Below are 13,481 nucleotides of genomic sequence, written 5' to 3'. Positions count from 1 at the left end.
CCCAACACCTTTAAAACTATAAACTAGCCTAGAATTACCCTTCACCAAAATTAATTAGAAACCAAAAGGATTAAATAAAAGTTAAATATTATTTCAACTAAAAAAAAATTAAAAGATCATACAAAAATGAATTTGTTTATTTGACCTTAATAGATTCTTTGGGAGCCCTTCTCTACTAGTCAGCATCTCGGGGATCCCATAATAAGGAGTCCAGCCCCGTGCGTGTCAACTCCAATCTGCTTCAATTGATCTTCTTGCGTGAAGTTTAACTGTGTATATGCTAGCCTCATTCGAAAGAGTCCAGCTGAGGTTGTACTCATCAGCGAATATTGCACACCCTACTTATTATTATTATTTCATTACATAAATATTCATTTTTCCCCATTGCTAATTAAAATGTGTAAGTTTTCAGCAAGAAACAATTCATAATGTACAAGTACTAACCCGAAGTGAGGTGTTACAAAAGACAAGCGATTTTTGTCATGTTAGATTTGCATCCAAGTAGTTTAGTATTGCAAAGCGTTTGCTCAGTTCCTGTCTTTTTAATTGTATGTGTCAGTTCCAGGTTAAACGTGGGTCAAAGAACCCAAGGGAGCGTAAGCAGACGGTTTTAGGGATAAGAATATTGTTGAGAAATATTCAGAGTGCTTCAGAGAGTATGTCTAAGGGTGCATTTATGTTTGTTAATTTTTATTTTGAATACTACTACATGGAGGTTTTTCTTCATCTGGCACAAGCATTTGATCATGTGTGGCATGGGAATCTCTTGTACAAATTAATACAAGTACTTCCCTACACCTAATACTTTGCTTCTACCTAACCGAATGATTCTTCTGAGTTTACGTAGGATCAGACTACTCCAAATATTGCCCTCTGGGAGCAAGAGTGCTACTGGGCAGTGCTCGGACTAATCTTGTAACTCATCTTTACCACAGATATCCCGACTATACCCCCCTACTCTCCTAGCTTCCTCCAATGGACACAGCTGTACTATTTTTTTATATTCTGATCTCGCAATTGCTTCAGGGAAGCTACAGGCACATGTCCTGCAAGTAGGCGAATGGAGCAAATTCTGGCACCTTAAGTTAAAAGAAAGAAAATGCACCCATATTACTTTTACCCTCTGAAGCAAAACCCTTTGTATAATATTCCTCAATATCCTATCCCAAAAATTGTCTGTATACGCTAACTTGGGTTCTATCCCAACTCACAAATAATACTTAACTATTCAGAAATCTTGACGAGTAACTCTGGTTGCTGGCTCCCCTCAGGATTTATTGGAAGTATGTAATAATTGTGTATCTCATTACATAATCTATATAATTTGTACAGATGGTAATAGGCAATAAAATAAAAAAAATTATCCTTCAAAGCTTGTTCTTAGCTCTCCATTCGGCTATTCATTGAACATGATGTGCCTGGAGCTCCTCCAAAGTAATTGCAGGCATGTCTGTGTCATCTGCAAAGGATGCAAGGAAGGTAGAGGATATATGAGGTGTATAGGAGATACAGGATTGTTCTGAGCATACTGCCCTCTGGCACTGCCATATCACAGGACAGTAGTTGGCCCATGAAAAACTCAGTAGAATCGACTTTTAGTTAAGAGCGAAGGATTAAGTTTGGAACGACACACTTTACTCTGCATAGGAGATTCATGCTACACAATTGAATGCTCGTGACTCGCCTAAGAAGGTCAATAGCATTTATTCTCAAAGGATGAGGATGCTGAAATGAAAGCAGTGATAAAAAGCCTATTTTTTCATATGCATCAAATCTTATTGTACATGGAAAATAAAGGAGGACATAATATGGAATAGAACAACTGAACCAAATACTCATAGATATGATATTTGTTTATTTTATAATATATTTAAATATTTTAATTTTATCTTTTGTACAAGATGAATGTGCATTTAAAACATATTATAAACACAATACCTCTAAATTATTATTATTATTTTTTTTTTTTTTGTTTGTAAAGTTTAATTTTATCTTTTGTACAAGATGAATGTGCATTTAAAACATATTATAAACACAATACCTCTAAATTATTATTATTATTATTTTTTTTTTTGTTTGTAAAGGGTAATAAATAAATTTTTGTGTGCGCCCCCTCCAGAATGGCAAATTTATGTTTTATGTAAATTTGTTAAAAACTTGGAAAAATGAATCCAGTTGAAATTTATTTATATATGGAAATTATATTTGTTATTTTTTTTCAAATTGAGTGGAAAAATAAAATTTTCCTTTTTTTGTTCAAAGTTATCAGTTTTGTGATTATTCGTTTGACGCATGCGTGACGTTGAATTCGGTCTTGCACCTCTCGTCCACTTCATGAAGTCAAACAAAGTCCCGTTTGTGTTTTTATTTTAAAGTTTGGGGGGCCTTTTTTACTTCTTCCGGTTGGATAAACTTGTGTAAAGGGCAAAAAAAGTCTGGATGGCCGGTTAAAATCTTTTCTTTTTTTTTAAATTGTCGACATGGGCCCATGGTAGACGGTGAAATGTCTCTGACTCTCCTCGACGGGCTTATCAACAAACTGCAGTCATGAGAAAAGGTAAGAATTTCAAACAAACGAGATATTTTCCATTTTATTCTTTATAAAACAATAATGCGACGTTTTTCCAATTTGAAAAATAAATTTAACAAAGCGGTAACAATAAAAGGATACGAGCAGCTTTTATGAATAGTTTCCTTCCATCTAGGTTGTATTAATATTAGTTTATTAAGTAAAATAAAATACATTTTAACTTAATCATAAACAAATAAAATAAAGATTATTTTAAATTAATTGTTATAGAAAAAAATAATCATTTAGACTTAATTAGTTGGAATGCGAGTTAAGTACGTCGAACCCGACCTTTTCGACCGTATTACTTTCCCTTCCTAAATAAACGCATCGAACACCCGATTTAATTAAGCTTTAATACTTAATTTAAAGTAGATTTATTTGTCAGTTAGACACGTTTTGTTCTTTGATTTTATATTTTTCTGATCGGCCAATCAAAGAATCGACGAAACTGTTTCCCCGTGATTCATAAACACATTGGACTAGCCAATAAATTCGTCAGAAACAGTTACTATGCGCCACTCATTTTGAAAAAGTCCACTCTAATAACTTTAACTTGAATTAAGTTAATTATCCAGTGTAGATGATGATGAGACCTAGAGTTGACTGTCTTTGCTTTCCAAATTATCTTCTTTTATACCAGTTTCCTGACCAGAATAGGGGAGGAAAGGAAAAGCAAAAACTATTGGGCCAAATAGAATCTGGGGGAGTTTCCATTACACAACCTCCTGGTCCCGCTGGACATCTGGTGAAGATGTATATCGCCCACCTGGGGCTGATGACCCCTAATTTATGGTGTCCCACAGCTTGATGAACTGTGTCTGTGTCAACCTTCCTACACTAAATAACTCTTCGACTTTCGTTATTTAGAGGGCAGCCTATTCAACGATCGCCAGGCGCGTGTGGAAATGTGTATTTTCTCCCTACGGGGTGGGGAACCCGTCAGATTTACTAAATATATTAATTATAGTCCTACTTCTGATACATGTTTGACATTCCTTACAACTATTTTTTACTTATTTTAGCAACTATTTTTAACTTATACTAAGATGGGGACTGGCTTACACCTGGAAAGACGTGTCTCTGGTCACTAGCTACCGTCCAATCTCTTTGCTAAATTAGTAAAATTAGCTGAGAGGTTTATTCTCACAAGAATCAATTTACATTTAAATTATAACAATATAATATCCAATCTATTTGGCTTCCGTTCATGTCATTCCACTTGTTTACTGATGTAATAGCTCACAACTTAACTTGAAAAGACATACTAGTTTGGTTTTAATAGAAGTGAAAAAGGCCTTGGACTGTGTGTGGCACAACCGTCTAATTTTTAAGTTAATCCATCACACTTTCCTTAATTACTTAATGTATCTTATCCATAGCTATTTACATAACAGAAATTTTTCATCAACATTTCCAGCAGTCAATCTGTTATCTACAATTTAACAACCGGCTGGCTCAAGGTTCATTTCTTGGCCCCACATTATTTAACATCTATATTAATATTACCAGCCCATTCCAAGCTGTCAGACGTCTACAAGTCTAATTTAGAGAAAGGCACTCAGGCTCCCTGGCTTTCCATCCAATAATGAAGACTATTTGAAGAGTTTACTCCAGCTGATCGAATCTTCTTGCCCTGGTGCTCTGAACTCACCATTGGTTGTACATTTAACTCGAAAATCCCCCTGGTTTGACATTCAGTGCTTGAAGGTCCGTAAGAGAGTGTTTTCCTTGTTAAATTTGTTTCGTAGAACAGATTCAATTTTGGCAAGGCAGGCTTACCTAAAAGCTAACTTTTCATATAAGAGTCTTTGTCTCAAGAAGAAGAAAGAGTATCTTGCTTCCCTTAATGCTCAATTCAATTCAATTAATAACGATACAGAATTTTGAATGCTGGTATCACACCTTAAGTGTAGGGGTTTTTCTTGCGGCTCTTCTATTACATTAAAAGATTGGGTGGTTCACTTTCTGTTCTTGCTTAACTCGGTCGCATCTTCTTCTTGCATTCTCTTTGCCGAACCTTTTATTCTTTCGGCAGAGTTTGACTCTCCTTTTACAATCAAAGAATTGAATGCAATATTGGATTCATTAAAATACGACAAGGCTCCATGTTTTGACCAAATAGGATATGAATTTTTTAAATTTTCCCCAGATAATTTTCGTCTTAAGTTGTTAGATTTATTTAATAAGATTTACGATTCAGAAAATACTCCCTTATCTTTTGGTTTATCTATTATTCTTCCTTTATTTAAGAAAGGCAATGTTAATGAAGCATCCAACTATAGAGGTATCTCTTGTTTGAATTCGGTGAAAAAGATTTTTACTGCTCTTCTACTTCACCGCCTGGAGTCCTTTATACTAGACAATGCTTTCCTTAGTGAGTACCAGTCGGGTTTTTGTAAAGGTTATTCAACTTTTGATAATTTGTTCATTCTAATGAATGTTAATAAGTTAAAATTTCTCAGCAAGGGAGGGAAAGTTTATTGTTTTTTTGGCGACTTCAAAGCAGCTTTTGACTAAATTGATCGGAATGCTCTATTTCTCAAACTTTTTACCTGGGGATTTCTTCTAAATTCATTAATACATTGAAGAGCCTTTATCGTGATCCTTTGTCGGCAGTAAGGGGCAGCCAGGGTGTGTCTGAATTTTTTAGCGATAGTTCAGGGGTTCTCTCTTCTTTCTTGACGACTTTCCTGCAACACTTGAGGGAGGTGTCAGAGTGGCGGGAACAGTTGTGAAGGTCCTGATGTACGCAGATGATGTGCTTCTTCTGGCTGAAGACCCGCTTACTCTCCAGAACAACATAAATATCGTAGAACGTTATTGTAATCTATGGAACCTCACAGTCAATTTAAATAAGTCATAGATCATGGTGTTCAGAAAAGGAGGTGAGAAATGGAAATATAAAGGCAACCCTATTGAAGTTGTTAACTATTACAAATATCTGGGTATTGTAGTAGTAGTATCCCCCCCCCCGTCTGTCCTTGACTCGGCATTTTACTGAGAGGATATTATAGGCTAAATTTGGGATAAATCGTTTTTTCGTTGAAGGCCCTCATTATTAACGGTAGAGTCCCTCCTTCCACCAAATATAGCTTATTCAAAGTGGTTTCCATTCAGTTGTGTGCTATGGTACCCAGTGTTGGGGGTTTTAATGACAGGACTTGGTGGAAAAATTTCAACATTTCTTTATCAAGAAGTTGTTTGGGCTCCTCCTCATAACACCAAATTATATGGTTTCTATTGAGGCTTCAACATCTCTGGTTCATGTTTTTACCTCCATGTTAGATACTGCATCAAGACTTTGGATCTTCCTGCTCACCGCCTTTCTCGTCCTCTAGCCTTTGAGGTTATCAAGAAAAAAAAACATTTTGGTTCAAGCATTGGGTTAATTTGGCAGAAAAGTACTCATGCCCTTTTGACTCTTACTTCCAGATCGAGATAAATGGTTTGCCCAGTTGATGGGCATACATCAAAGGATGGATGAATGTTACCGGGAAGAGTGTGTGTGGTCGGCTCGATATTCCAATTTTTTTCTTTTATATAAAGATCTGCAGTACCCCCCTACCTTGCTGTCACTTAATTCAAGAAATACAGATCTTTTGTCCACGGAGCTGAGCTGGTTTTTTAAATTAAGAGGCGAGTTGCTTTTTCTTAACTACACTCTGTGGCGAGGCGAGAGTTATCCCTCTGTGCTCTCTGTAACCTCAGAGAAAGGGAGGATGCGATTCATTTCTTGGGTGTATGTCCCGTCCTCTTAGAATTTAAATATCCCCATACAGGTCACAGCAGGCTCAGCAGAACCCATATAATAGAATTTCTTAATGGCAGGAACAGTCTGCAATTGATCAGATTCGCACGACAGGCTTGGTCGTATCGTCATGATCTAATTAGGGAATTCATTTATGATCAATAGTCCTTTTCCTTTTTAATTTAGTATCATTGTATTATGATTATTATTATTATTATTATTATTAATTTTTAAGGGCGTATTATTATTATTATTATTATTATTATTATTATTTTATTTTTATTTATATATTTTTTGATCGTTGTGGCTTCAACCTCCAGCAGACGGTTTTTATCCATGCCGTTATTTTATGTTATGGCATATATTTTGTTTTGTTTTGTAAACATTTTGTATTAATAATGCATTATTATTATTATTGTTGTTATTGTTATTATTATTATTAATAATAATCATAATGCCAGCTAGTTAAATTTATGAACTACATGTTAACATACTCTGATGACATGGCTTTTTTGCATGTCTTCATTTAGAATCAACTGCACCACCAATCATTTATCAAACTCTAAAAACATATTTTAAATATTTCAACAATTAGAAAATTAGACTCAACATTGACAAAACTCAGGCAGTATTATTTGTTAAAAGAAGGAAAACTGGCAATATTATTCGTTAAAAGAAGTCCAAAGTGTCATATAGAGTACATGATGATAATTTACACCATGGGAAAGCTCCATAAAATTGTTAGGAATGCAGCTGGACTCAAAGCTGACTTAACACCCACCACATCAACCTTGCCTGTGACAAAACCATTGGAGCAATTCATAAATTATTCCCTTGCTAGCTAAAAAAATCTGACTTTACAGAGGTGGACTGTTATTGGTTATATGCACTTTGTCCTTAGTGTGCCAAACATATCCACAGATATTTACTGGGAGACAGAAAATTTTGTGAAATCATGTGCACATAAATGTGACTGTTAATTACAATATTAGCTCACTCAGTTATAAAAAATATGAACATAAGAGATGAAGCATACACTATTATAATAATTCAATCTTTCAGTTAAACACAGATCCCTTTCAATAAAGAACAAAGTTAAAAAAGATCCACTTAAAAAAAATATATTGTCTCAATTGCTTTATATTCAAGAAACAATTCTCAGCTATGGGTTACATGTATAAAATAATTACAACAATTTTTTTTATAAGCACGATTTTGTGATGAAATAGCAGTTTTAATCTTTTTAAAGGCAAAAAGACTATCTCGGGGCTGTTTTCACATGAAAGGTTTTTTTTAAGTTTATTTAATAATGGTTTGATAAGTTTGTTTATCCTAACTCTTGAGAGTTTTGTTGGCGAGATAAAATATATCGTTTTCATGGTCCTTTATGTTAAAAAAATTCTGCACATTTACAGAGTTGAGAGAATCCTTGAGAATCATCCAGGGTGTTGGCAATCCATGGTCAGAATCAGACTTATCCATCCAGCTGCTGCGGTTGGACTTCAGGTGCTATCAACAGCTAGGTTATTTGAGCTCCTAGTGTAGATCAGTCTTCCATTCACACTCCCACTCACTCTTAAATACATTCTTTCCTATTAACATACCATTCACTCAAATAGGGTGGTAGCATCGTACATGATATTCCTCCATCACCATCTAATACATTACATACATTGCACCTAATAACTTACCAAATTGAGGGTCGAGGGAGCATTCAATATTCCGGGATTGTCCCTCACACTACACATTCGCTCTTACAAATACAGTCACTATCAGTATTCACTTGAGGACACAAACTGTCAATACTATATATAATAAAACAACCCTTCATCCAAAGGACAGGGGACTCAGATTCTTTCCTCTAATTCAATCGTAGCCAAGCAACTTCACTTCTTTAAAAGCCTGTGAGGTCAAAACTAATCTGGCACTGCAGAATTTTCTTAAAAGAAAAAAAAACGGCAGCAGACTAAAGTGGTCCACAGAAAAACGCATGTGCCCAAATCCATTTTCCTGGCATAAATAAAAGTTAGATTTTCAAGCCGAATTGCTAGCCCTAGAAACAGGTGTAAGTTAAATACATAAATATCTCAAGAGTGCAACAGTAATAATATCATATAGACAATCAGCTTAAAGGCTCTTCAAGCCTATGAAATCAAAATTAGTCTGGAAATACCTGAATATCTTTAAAACAAATCTAGGGTCTACAAATAGCCTGAAGTTAACATAAGTCCCAGGTCTTGAGGAAATTTCAGGCAACGAAAATCAGCCTAGCTAAAAAGGTAGCCACAGAACAACATGTAGACCCAAATCCATTTTCATGGCATAAATAAAAGTGTATTTCCAATTTTTATGCAAAGAAGGTTGAGAAGAAACATTGGAAATAATAATTAATAATAAATAGATAACTAATTAAATAATTATAATCAAAGGACATTAACCTTACATCAAAATTCCTCGTTGCTAATCATACATTGTAATGCAACTAAATGATGCTACGAGGTTTGAATATTGGCAGTAAAGGGATATAATATAATATGTGCAATATAAACAGCATTGAGAGGAGAAGTTGATGTCTCGGGTGATCAAGGTCCCGATAGCACAAGTAGGTGAAGCAATTTAGGGTTCGAATCCTGTTCATGATACTAATTTTTCTTTGCATAAAAATTGGAAATAATAATTGTAATAAACATATAACTTATTAGCCAAATTGCTAGCCAAAGAAAATGAGGAAATTAAATAAATAAACATTTCAAGTGTGCAGCAATAATAATATCAGATAGCCAAATATTGGGTTGTCCTGAAAATAATGGAGGTTTATGGTTATAAAATAAAAACAATTAAATGATTTTAAAATTCTTTATTAATTAAAATACCCTCCATTACTTTAAATACACTTCTCTATACCCTCTGAATAGAATTTTGAGCCTTATTATTACTAAATTCTGTTTGATTAATAAATTTTTTATGTTGTAAAATGTTGTCCACGTGTCTGAAAAAATGGTAATCCATCCACCGAGGTCTGGTGAATAGGGAGAGTGGGGTAGAACCTCATAGTCAAGATCCAACGGTTTTCCTGTTGTCACATGTGAGACATGAGGTTGAGCACTGTCTTGTAACAGAATCGACCTTTTCCGATTGACCAAAGACTTCAATAATGATAATTTCTGGTGAATTACATCAGTTTGATAGCAACGCATTTCGGCAGTGATTATTTTGCTAGGTTTCAAGAAGCTGTTGTAAATCAGCCCAAATGAAGCCCACCAAGAGTCATCATCACCTTTTTATGAGTTGGGGGGCTTTGGAAAACGTAGTGCTGCTTCTCCTTTGTCGAACCACTGTCTAGAATGTCTGCTGTTATCGTAGAAAATCAGCTTTTTATCATAAGTAACAATTCTATCCAGAAAAGGTTCTATTTTGGCAAAGAAGTGTTGCACAAAATTCATAATGATGATTTTTTTGGTCGTTTAATGCATGAGGGAAAGAGGTCAGCGAAGTTCACGAACAGTCGTTCAGGGATTTTCTCCAACCAAAGCTTGCAGAACAACATCATCTAGGGAAGAAATCCTTCCATGACCTTCTTTGTCTTTAAAGCTAAAGTCTCCCTCTTGAAATTTTTTAAACCATCTCTGAATGGTGCTCTCACTCACACTGCCATCGCCCCAGACGTCATTAATGTTTCTGGCCGTTTGGGCACTTTTCTGACTAAGTTTAAACTCGTAAAACGAAATTACACAAAAATGACACGTTGACATCTTAATATGGACTGAATTATTTCCAAATAAAACAAAATGCTACTAATGTAAACAGATATTTTTGTTTGAGAGGATAAAAAGTATTGACATTCGTACAAAAGAATAATCCATCAAATGCAACAGTTTAATTATATAGAGGGGTAATTGAAAGAAAATATAAAAACCTGCATTATTTTCTGGACAACACAATAGCTCTAAAGGCTCTTCAAGCCTACAAGATCAAAACTAGCCTGAAACTGTCTCAATATCCTAAAAAGCTGTTATCTGCCAATAACCAAATGCTAAAATGAGTCCCAGGTCATGAGGGTATTAAAGGCAACGAGGAAGCAGACTGGCTAAAAAAGGGGGTTATTAAAATATAGAAAAAACACTAACCAATAATTTTTTTAATGTTATTTATTAATGGTATTGAGTCTAATGCATTAACCTTAGCTTCAGTGTATGTTGATGAATTTTTTGATTGAGGGGGAGGGGCCAAATATTTCAATGACGACAGTGGGAATCGAACCCATTACCGTGGGATTTAGAAGCTGAGAGTCTGACACCCAACTCGGCTACCACAATTCCCTATTTAATTTTAAATTTATCAAAGTTTCAATAATAAAAAATAAAAATATACCCAAACAACAAAAATAATTTTTGAAAGCATCCTAGGTAAAAAATCTAAACATATTCATGTGACAATCATTGGTGAGAAATAATCATTTTGTACAAGAAGCAAGCTTTATTTTATTATTATTTATGCGTTTTTATCGTTATATTATTTATTACTAGCAGATAATTGTACAATTAAAAATTTTATCAACCTATTACACAAATATTAAATATCAAAACTAAAAAGACCAATTCATACTGTTAAAAAAAAATTGGTTTTTACACTAATTATAAATAGTACAAGAAAATATGGCCTGTTATCTTTTAAAGTGCGTTCTGTTCCATAAAAATACTTATTCAGTAGTTCTGGTGGACAGAAATGTCAGCAAGTTTCAGCTGCCACCACTTGATTCACTTTGAAACTTTGTGAAAAATACAGTGGATATTGTGTCTCTATTTCAACTGAAGAAATTGCATTTGCAGTTATAAAATAAGTATATTTGATGATTTTTTATATCTTTAGTTTTTGGTGTGATGAAAAGAATTGTGATAATAAACTGAAGAATGTTCATCCTTATAAAAGTAAAAGTTGTTTTTCTAAATTAAATTATTCAGAGTGTTAATTAATGCTTGTAAAGCCCATAATATCTGAAGCGATAAAACTATTTATGCCTGTTTTTATTAATCTGTTGGATTATTCAACAACGAACTTATCAGATTTAAAATGACAGCTTTCTTAGTTACTAATTTTTTTTAAATTTTAGGAATGGAAGTTTCGGTGATTTGGAGTATGGACTGTAGCGATTTTGGTGATCCAGAATGTCCAGGACCACCACCGCCAGTTTTCCATCTTCCACCGCCACCTCGTCCCCCATTTCTCCACGATCTTCCGGACTGCTCGCTCGATCTGGAAACTTGTAATGCTATGCCTGTAAGTCATTTATTACTTATGTTTAAAACATAACTAACAATTAAAAAAAGTCTTCTGTGTGCAGTGCTGGCCATAATGTCAGTATTGTGTCAGAGATTAAAAAAAAAACAAAAAAAACTATACACACATATTTGTAATTGTTTGATATGTACAGGCAGATTAAAAATATATATATATATTTTATTTAGGTTATAGATGCAGAGTATCATAGTTCACCTGCTCTACCATCTGTTGCTGTGATAGTTGTATCGACACTTTTTGGTTTAGTGATGGTCTTAATTGCTACAGCTTTTCTTTGCAAGTATGTACACCATATTATTGACGTATAATTTGTCCGAATTATAAACAAAAAATTCTACAGGCACAAGAAGAAGATGCAAAACTTCTTACCTTGCAAGTCTTCGCCTCAGAATCATTGTGACATTTCTCATGGAAACGGAGTAATATATGAAGACCTTACCAATATTCGTCCACGACCTCTACCTCAACCATCGATCGAGGTAATTGTATACAAAATATTGTTATATTTTTAAATGTTTTGGAAAGAAAACTTATTAAGTTTAAATTTTCTCTTAAGACAATCTGTATTTACCAAGGTAGAGTTTCTGGATTCGAATCCATGTCTTTTTTATTGAGAATAGTATGAAAAAAGTAGTTTTTACAGAAATTACATCTAATTTTATAATTCTTTCTATTTCTTATATATATAATTTATTCTCGTTTTTCAGATGTTAGATGTGAAGGGGCGATCTGAAGTTGGCTTCGCCCCTCCAAGTTATCCTGTGATTTCTCATTCTCCTGTATTTATTTGCCCTCCACCACCAAGAACTTTGCCACATCATCAATATTGCTCACAAGATCTTTACAATCCTGTGTATGAAGAACTATCTAATGGTAAGATGAAAATTAATCATTGAAATATTTTTAAAGCATACTTATTATTATTGATCAATGTCTGATGATTAATTGCACAATTTCTTTTTTACTATTAATATATAAACAACAATTTTAACGTTAAAGGTTCTGGTGGCCGAGGAGAATCAGAAGGTGATAGTGAGTGTGGCAGACAAGGGATTGGTAGTGAAGATGAATTTGCTGAAGATGAGCTTAGTCTTGCCGGTGTGCCGATGCCTAATCATCACTCTGGGACAAGTTCCTTACAAGGATCAACTGGAAACGACCTTTCTAGGGATATTGATAGCTCTGACCCTGATGATAGAGTTAGATTTTTAGGTTCAAGAAATTTTTCCCTACCCCCCGGAAGTCGCGCTCGATGTTACGGTGAGAGGAGACCGAGGAGTTTAGAAAGAAGGAGAGCTGGAAGGAACAAGGTGACGGAGTGCGCCGAATTCCACGAAGGTCTCCTTCTCGACGCGCTCTTACAGCTCTACCCGAAGGGCCCAATACCGACTTCTCACCATAAACTGCCGTACATTCTTCCTGTTCCTCATCCCCATTACGACACAGTCCTCCAATACCACCATCAACCCAGGCAAACGGATTTTACGACATTTCGACCCAGTCACGATTCCGATTCAGGCTACAGTCACAACACGTCAGGCGGTCGGGGGTCGACATCACGAGGAAGGAAGTACAATCATAAAGTACACACTAACGATTTAGTTATGTCCTAGTATATTTCTAAACTTGTAACAATATGATTGTATTCTATTCTTAAGTATTAGGGATTTTTTTCTAAAATAAATGACACTTTTAGAAGGCCTTTTTGCACTTTCTGAAGGCTGTGATCCAAAAGGACACTTAATAACATGTCATTGTTCTGATTTTTTATTTTATTTATTTATTTTTTTTTTTGTGTGTATACCAAATGTTAAGATTAGGAGAAACAGTATGTATACTGTCTATTATATGTATTTACCAATA

The 13,481-nt window shown here is 34.6% G+C and overlaps 1 protein-coding gene across 1 annotated transcript; it reads left to right on the top strand.

Moving 5' to 3' along the window:
* Positions 1-2,300: 2,300 nt before the first annotated feature.
* Positions 2,301-13,481, top strand: LOC106666920. The gene is made up of 6 exons (XM_014394459.2): positions 2,301-2,557; positions 11,431-11,597; positions 11,786-11,898; positions 11,959-12,097; positions 12,326-12,491; positions 12,618-13,481. Exons 1-6 carry the CDS (start codon positions 2,548-2,550, stop codon positions 13,229-13,231), a joined length of 1,209 nt encoding a protein of 402 aa, XP_014249945.1. The 5' UTR covers positions 2,301-2,547; the 3' UTR covers positions 13,232-13,481.

The sequence above is a fragment of the Cimex lectularius genome, unplaced genomic scaffold (assembly GCF_000648675.2).
Source record: "Cimex lectularius strain Harlan isolate CLEC.00 unplaced genomic scaffold, Clec_2.1 scaffold21, whole genome shotgun sequence".
NCBI lineage: Eukaryota > Metazoa > Arthropoda > Insecta > Hemiptera > Cimicidae > Cimex > Cimex lectularius.
Note: the sequence above shows the minus strand (reverse complement) of the source record. Positions and strands in the feature narration are given on the sequence as shown.